At 38.0% G+C, this 8,035-nt stretch overlaps 1 protein-coding gene across 1 annotated transcript; it reads right to left on the bottom strand.

Annotated features, from left to right (window-relative positions):
- Positions 1-984: 984 nt before the first annotated feature.
- On the bottom strand, positions 985-7,248 carry LOC128987125 (G patch domain-containing protein 11-like). Its single transcript, XM_054407841.1, has 5 exons — positions 6,976-7,248; positions 5,246-5,484; positions 4,284-4,522; positions 2,056-2,256; positions 985-1,200 (listed from the first exon to the last, which is right to left on the bottom strand). The coding sequence occupies exons 1-5, from the start codon at positions 7,038-7,040 to the stop codon at positions 1,066-1,068; spliced, it is 879 nt and encodes a 292-aa protein (XP_054263816.1). The 5' UTR covers positions 7,041-7,248; the 3' UTR covers positions 985-1,065.
- Positions 7,249-8,035: the final 787 nt, after the last annotated feature.

Here is an 8,035-nt window from a genome sequence, read left to right as displayed (position 1 = left end):
AATTCGTTAATTACGAGGGAAAATGTGGTTCGGATTCCACAATAAACTGTAGGTCCCTTAGTTGCCATTAGCTGTATGGGCTATTAATTAACAGCTGTGTCTAAGGAACATGTCGGCCTTAGTCACTAACAAGACTACAAGATCGCGCCACTCATCCTACACTCATCCTTCACTCATATTTGGGTTAAAATACGCACATAGTGGCGTCCCCATCTTAAATAATTGATAATTGATTGATAATTGAACTTTGTCGGGTGACTGTAGGAAAAAGAATTTGTGAACAAATAATGAGATCATATAGATCAGCTGTTTCTAGAATCCGGATGCACCAATGCACCATTTTCTCGCCATTCATAGATGAAATATTTATCAATGAAAAATATCTACACTGTTGTTAGCACTTTGGAAATATTTACACCAACCCAAATTCAAATAGTAAATGTTTCATTTCAACCAAGTCAGTAATTAATGTTTGTAGCAAACTGTTAAATTAGCAAACTTATTGACTGTTTACAATATTATTAACATATGCTCTTCTTCTCACTTTTAATTTCTGACAACAGTTGGAGTTTCATAACAATGTTTGTTTCCCATGTTAATATGGAGAAATATTTACGGAACTTTAAAGGGCCCCATGGCCTCACTCTCTATTTCCCTAAAAAGATAGTTTCCTGGACAACTTCACGTTACGCTCTTTCCAATGACACCAAAAACATGTCAATCGGTTCAGTAGTTTCGGAGGAGTAATTGTCACAAAAAACCTGCCTGCTTATTTATTAAATAAGTAAATAGATTTAAAATTATTAATGTGTGTCTTATGCAAGTTATGAGATTTAGTTTTAAACTTTGTGTTTTTACACTAGTTATCCTGTAAGTCAGTCTGTACCGAGGAATCTTAGAAATTAAAATATTCCCATTCATTCACTGTACAAAAAACTATAGGTAGGCATTCAAGAAAGGTAAAACATTGGTTTAGCAAAATTCCAATGGTCTTTAATAGGTACTTATTACTTAAGAGTTATTTACAAAGAAACCTAGATATTTACAGCTTAACTATTGACTAGTTTAATGGTCTTCCCTAAGAGGACCTGGACAATCTTGCTGTAAGTCTCTCTCGTCTTCAAAAGTATGACCGCACCAGACACAGTACAAGTAGGTCTGTCTCAGGTAGAGTGTGAGCATCTCCAGTTTCTCTTGAACCTAGAGCATCACAAGACTTGTATTTAACAGATATCAAATTACGTGAATAACTACAGTATGGTCCACGAGAGTCTGCAGTTGAGGGAGGAACCTATTTACCATGTGATTTCGAAGGAGCCAATGAGGACACTAGGGTGTTGTCAAATCTAATAATACCAGCTGATTAGAAAATATTGTTTAGTATATTTAAATTAGAGTCGAAAATTAGTGAACGGGCGATGCTGCAACGTCGCGCTAGTCTTGCTATTAGCAACCAACAACTGCAGACTCTCGTGGCCCCTAGTATAATATGTTAGTGGGGGCAAGCCAACAATATCTGTTATGTTGGGACCAAATTTTGAGTGCAATTGAAGAATTACTGTACCAGGAAGCAGGATGTGTGAATTAGATACTGTATGACGGTTAAGTTGGATGTAGCAAACCTTTTAAACTGCCATATCACTAGAAAAACAAGATAAATGGCTCATTTATGACCAAAAGATCCAAGATCATCAAAGATATTATAATCTTGAACTGTCACTCACTTAATCTTGGCTATACCTACTGTATTGTTGATTTATTTTAAAAAGTCCTTTGTTCATAGGAACAAAACCTAGAACATACAAGACGATTACTACAGTACACACAGTCAGTCATATTTTGAAAAACATGACTGTGTGTACTGTAGTAATTGTCTTGTATGTTCTAGGTGTTAAGTAACCCAATGAACTGGGTTAGACTCAAATTTATAATCACTTCAAAATGTTGTTTCTTATAGATTGTGATAGGAATGAAATATCTTAGGTTATAAACAATTTTGTAACAGTAACAACTCATCGTCACCCACAATCTCCTCATCAATACAAATTAGCTTACAGAGAAGGTATCATCTTCACAGGCCACATCACTATCTTCCTCCGGAGAGCTGTGGTCCATAGTCTCGTCTTCATTAGTGGACGATGTTTGTTGGTCAACTTCAGCATCCTCATCTTCCTTTTCTTCTTCTAAATCTTCTTCAAGCACTTTGGGAACTTTATTTGCAGGCCAAAACCAAAGTTCTGCTGGCTCTTCAATTGACTGAAAAATATCAAACAAAAATATGAATGTATGAATTTGAAAAGGTTATAAAGCTGAATTCATTTAGGTTTCTTAGCTGCAGTGGTGCATTGGCTTGAGCACACAATTAAAATTCAATTCAATTTATTAAAATATTTGTGAGAAAAATTTGTCTCTCTTAGGGTATTATGGGGTTGCACGTATTATGTGCCTTATAAAAGCACACTGTTTTGTGTGGTTTGGTTGGAATACAGGTGTGCGACAATGTCAAATGAATGCGGCAAAAGTAAGTAAATGCAGCAATTTGCTACTTTGCGTGCTATAATCAGTGTGCATGGAAGCCTGCTTTGTCATGTTGTAGGAAATAGTTAATTGTCTAACTAGTGTGTGAAGTGGCATTTTGTACTCATATTACAAAGATATTTGTCCTACAGTTACTATAACGCATAAATAACTAGTCTTTCAAAGACTATACAACACTTTTTAGGTTAGGTTAAATCCAAGCGTTGAACAAAATGGGAAACGACACACTGCACCAGCTGATCGTAGTCGTGGTATCTGTAAGTGTTGCCAACTTATTTTCAAGCGTACACGTATTACGTGCCTAATAAAAGCACACTGTTTTGTGTTGTTTGGATGGAATACTGGAGTGTGGCAAAAGTAAGTAAATGCAGAAATTAGCTACTTTGCGTGCTATAATCAGAGCAAGGAAGCCCACTTTGTCAGATAACTGTAGGAAAAATTTTGTTCAGCATCAAAAGCTGCTGCGTGTAATTTGCATGTCCTATTTTAGGCCCTGTACCTACACATGCCGCCGCCAGGGTGTCCACAGAAATTTTGTTATCAATTTCCCTGACTTTCCATGACTATCCATGACCATTAACCATTGATTTCCATGACTCACGAACTTAACTCAAAAATTATAATATACCGTACACACACGAATAATACTGCCTAGACAAGTTATTTCACAGAAAATATTGAAATATGTATTAACAGATAACAATGGAGTACAATAGGTACAACAATGAACTAATACAAACTCAAAACCCATAAACTAAGACAACAGTATAAATTGAAATTGTCGTACATTTGTGAAAAATTCGGAGAAATGCTACAATAGTCGTGGTTACGGCCGACTATAGCATTGAAAGGTCCCCTGAAATCCATCCATCATTGGGGATTTCCATGACTTTCCATGACTTTTTGCCATTTCCATGACTTTCAATGACCATAATTTTGTTCCATGACTTTCCATGACTATCCCTGACTTTCCAGAATGTGGACACCCTGCGCCGCAGTAGCCGCCGCGGCAGCCTCATAGGACCGTACACATGGTTGCGGCAGCTTGATTGGAAGTGGGCGGTTGCATGTGAACGGTCCCATTTGCTCCTTTGTACTTTCAACCACCGCGGTTCCCGCGCAATAGCAACCGTGGCGGCTGCCGCCGTCATGTGTACAGGGCCTTAGCTGCTTTGTTATTTAGTTTCTAGCTCAGACTGTACTGTCCTGTTCTCATCACATACCACAATTACTCCGTCTTACTTGAAGCTATTTTTGGTGTTCATATTGTACCACTTTCTATTCTTATATCTTCACAATCGTCTGCCACTAAATTGTTATTGTTTTTCCTCTTGTTTATTTATTGCTGTTAATTTATTGTTAGTTAAATTATTGTTATTTACCAAATTTTTGTTAACTCTGGTTAATGTTACACTATGTCTACTTCACTGTATCATTGCATGCCACAATTTTGTAATTTCATGTATGTATTGGCAATTTTCCGTTGAGAATAAATTTAATAAAATAAAATAAATACAAAACAGGTGGAAAATTGGGACTATACTCTTTGATGATACAAAGAATATAGTTCCAAAATTAAACCTGCTGCTAGTTGCCGATATCTGTGGTGTTGTTTTCTGAGGCATCTTTGCCAATTGCCACTGAGGATGTTACTTCACAGCAAGCGTAAAGAGAGGAAAGTAATTAAGTTATAAATTAATACTAGCCTACTTGCTTTAGGGATTAAATCCATCACACAAACTTACTTCTTTGGTATCTAACTCCCAACAAACTCGCTGACTTTTGAATAGATCAAGAGATGCTTTCCTTTCGGCAGCTTCTTCAGCTTTCCTTGATCTGTAGTCATTGATGTTGAGGAGCTTTTCTTTAGCTTCAGCTCTGTATTTAGCTCGTAGCCGGGCAATCTCTTCCAAAGAAGACTTCCTCCCAAGACCCTGCCTGTCAGCTTTGACTTCAACTGAAACTGGCTCCACACGACCTTCCCCTGAGGCAAAAATAAACATAGTAATCATTAACTTGACCAAACCAATAAAAATCAATATAAAATGTCAACAGTATGAGGAGAGATATGCAGATTTGCCACAAGGTTTGGGTTTGTTGAACAGGTTTCCCTTTGATATGGGTGGGCGCAATTCTTGAAAAGAAACAAGGATAGCTTCCATTCCAGATCTGTCATGTAGGCCTAGCTTGAGGGGCTTTGTAACTCATAAAGTTAACAATTGAGCCATACTAGGTACATTATCTTCTCTCTACAACCTAGATGAAGCGGTTGTTACTTGGATCATGGAGGTAAATTTGCAGTAATGGCTTTTGAGGACAATTTTGTTTACCTGCATACCTACTTTTTTAGATTTATAATATGTTTTAGATTAATTGAAGAAATTGCAGACTACAGGCTAGTTGGTAAATCGTAGGTATAATTTAATAAGGTTGATTACTGAAAGATACCATACAATAAATAAATATTTGATCTAGGCTAATACTTTTTTCCCACTTGTGCTTAATGAGTCCTATCCCGAATGCGTACTAATACTACGGATGACAGGGTTGGCAGTAAACTACTACTACAATATTACATGATAACCCTTTAATTTGCTAATCAAAAACAATCTATTTCAAAAATTTTAAAATGCTTTAATAGCCAAGAGAAATCTGTAATGGACTACCAAGTCTTACTGTGAGTAGGCCCACAGTAGATATACTCAACCTGATTTTCCCAATCCACTTCCTGGTTTAAAACCTAGTTTTTGTAGCATTTTGAAGCCTTTGTTTTCTGGATCGATTGGCTTGCTGAGTCCACTTTCCCTGTGAGATGATTCTTTTTCCTTTAGAGACGGATTGCGAATACGATTTTTCTCATCACATTCACTTTTATTTGCTTCTCTTTTGTGGGCGTACTTCTGAGCGTGGCTTTTAATTAGCCCAGGTCTGATATCCTCTTTCCCACTAAAACATAACAGGTTTCATTCAAATAAATATACAAATATAAATACTCAGGACTTTCTCTTTTCAATTTAGAATATATAGGCCTAGTCCTAACAGTTGACTCTTCGTGGACTGGTGACGGATAAATCCGCCTTAGTCTGGCGATAAAGGACAGATGTCTCGGCAGGGCTGCGTTAGGAGTCAGTGGAGCCCTGGGCAAACCCCAAAAGCAGCGCTCCCTTTTTACCTAGTGCGGACGGGCAGTCCACACCACTGGCGCCTCTGGGCATATGCCCAATCTGCCCGTTTATAAAAGCGGGCCTGTGTCTCGGTCTACCACGGTGCTACTTCCCCACGCTCTACGCAACCACTGTGACCTTGAAAGCGATACGCTGGCCATCCTCTCCTGCGCTCCCTCCTCCACCCCCCAATGTATGGCTTTGATTTAGGCCTAAAATTGTTGGGGCTAAAAGCTTAAGTTGTTTTCTGTCTAGCAGCATGAGTAATTAAATGGGGGTAAAAGCAGCAATAAGTAGCGCACACTACTTATTGCTGATTTTACCCCCTTTAAATTACTCCCCAGGTACATGATGTTGATACTGTCGTGTCCGTTAAAGTGTCCTCTATCTGTTGGCATCATCGGTAATATGGCTCGCGGACGTGTTTTTCCTTAAGACGGCCAGCAATAGATTTTAGCGGGTGTGCGCACTACTTATTGCTGCTTTTACCCCCCTTAAATTACTCCCCAGGTACATGATGTTGATACTGTCGTGTCCGTTAAAGTGTCCTCTATCTGTTGGCATCTTTAATATTGCTCGCGGACGTATTTTTCCGCAATATGGCCGGCTATAGATTTTATCGGGCGCACGCACTACTTATTGCTGGTTTTACCCCCCCTAACTTACTCCCTAGGTACATGATGTTGATACTGTCGTGTCCGTTGAAGTGTCCTCTATTTGTTGGCATCATCGTTAATATTGCTCGCGGACGTATTTTTCCGCAATACGGCCGGCAATAGATTTTATCAGGCGCGCCCACTACTTATTGCTGAGTTTACCCCCCCCCCCCCCCCAACTTACTCCCCAGGTACATATAATGTTGATACTGTCGTGTCCGTTAAAGTGTCCTCTAGGTATCTGTTGACATTATTGGTACCTTATAAGTTTCGTGGCCGTATTTTTCCACAAAACGGCCAGCAATAGATTTTACCGGGCGCGTGCACTAGTTATTGCCAGGTTCACACCAATAGAAAACTGACACAGTTAATCAAGTAAACCTGATCAAAAACGAAGAGATGGTATTAAGGTACACCTTGGAGATGGCCTAATTAGGTTTCAGCAATTCCAGCACCAGACCTTGCAAAATAGGCTATATTTTCAACAGGCCTATGTAAGTTAGGGCAATAAAATAAAGACCTAGGTAGACTAACTTATTAATTTTGTTTGTTAACGTTTCAATCATGTAAAGGCTTTAGGCCTACCAGTATTCTAAAAATATATAGCCACAGCCTACCATATACTTTGAAGAAATGCATCAGACATGTAATCAACTTCTTCATCTGAAGATCCCATTTTCATACAAATTTTAAAGGTAGGCCTACAATCCAAAGCGCGATGAACTGTTTATTGAATTCACAGCATGAAATAATTAAGTTTAACTCACAGTCAGTTTTGAAATAATTAATTAGCCTTGGCTAAATATTGATATACTAAGATCTAATGTAGTTAACTTAATTAACCGACAAATTTTCATAGGTTGACAGTTCCTAAGAAAGACATAACCCAAAGAAAGGCCCAACAACAAGTCAACAAAAAAACCAAAACACAAACAAAACAAACACAACACACACAAAAAATACATTTTTTTGTAGATTGTGATAGGAGGGCTTTTACAACTTTACAGGCTGCTATGTAGCTTAGGCCTACATTGGTTTAGCACGTGATATCCCAGAAGGTCGACATTCTATCACCCGTTGATCATAGAGTAGACAGTACACGTTGTAACAACACTTCTACACAAAACTGTACCAATCCTCTACTCTCACACAAGTAGACTTCTCACCCCATAATTTTTATTTTTTTTTTATTTATTTACTTTACAATCTGTTCTATTATACATTGAACAATAAGTAAATGCTATGTAATACGAAAAATTGACTTTGGAACATTAAAAATAGCTGTTAAGCACTCTCAACAAAAAGATTTTTCAATAAAAACACTTTACAAAAATCTGAAGGGTAGGTCCAGAATTGATGGCCTCTTAATTCTGTAAATTGTATCCATGTTGTTTAATAAGTTAAGAGCTAAATGATTTTGATGAGATTCCAATTTCGTAATATATCGTTCACTTATGGTCAATGGTCATGATTTCGTCCTTAACTGTAGGCATCTTAAGGTCTTGATGTAGTGTTCTATTGCTGACATGCCATGGGAATGGGCACACGGAAGGGACTAAGGCTAAAGGTGTAGTGACGTCATATCTCTAGTGGTTAATGTCTTCTCTTGAGGCGACACGATTATCGTAACGAAACAATATGATTTCAGCGGCGTTCGTGGCATAGTTGGTAGCGTTT

The sequence above is a fragment of the Macrosteles quadrilineatus genome, unplaced genomic scaffold (genome assembly GCF_028750875.1).
Source record: "Macrosteles quadrilineatus isolate MER2022 unplaced genomic scaffold, UCM_ALF_1.0 Scaffold_2__2_contigs__length_208266976, whole genome shotgun sequence".
NCBI lineage: Eukaryota > Metazoa > Arthropoda > Insecta > Hemiptera > Cicadellidae > Macrosteles > Macrosteles quadrilineatus.
The sequence above is the reverse complement of the archived record's forward strand: the minus strand, read 5'-3'. Positions and strand labels throughout refer to the sequence as shown.

Excerpts from the sequence above, each read along its gene's own strand:
- LOC128987125 (XM_054407841.1), bottom strand. The coding sequence starts at position 7,040 with ATGAAAATGGGATCTTCAGATGAAGAAGTTGATTACATGTCTGATGCA. Across the intron at positions 4,523-5,245 it reads AAGTGGATTGGGAAAATCAG|GGGAAGGTCGTGTGGAGCCA; the intron begins GTTGAGTATATC and ends TTTTTGCCTCAG. Across the intron at positions 1,201-2,055 it reads GTGAAGATGATACCTTCTCT|GTTCAAGAGAAACTGGAGAT; the intron begins GTAAGCTAATTT and ends GTGATGCTCTAG.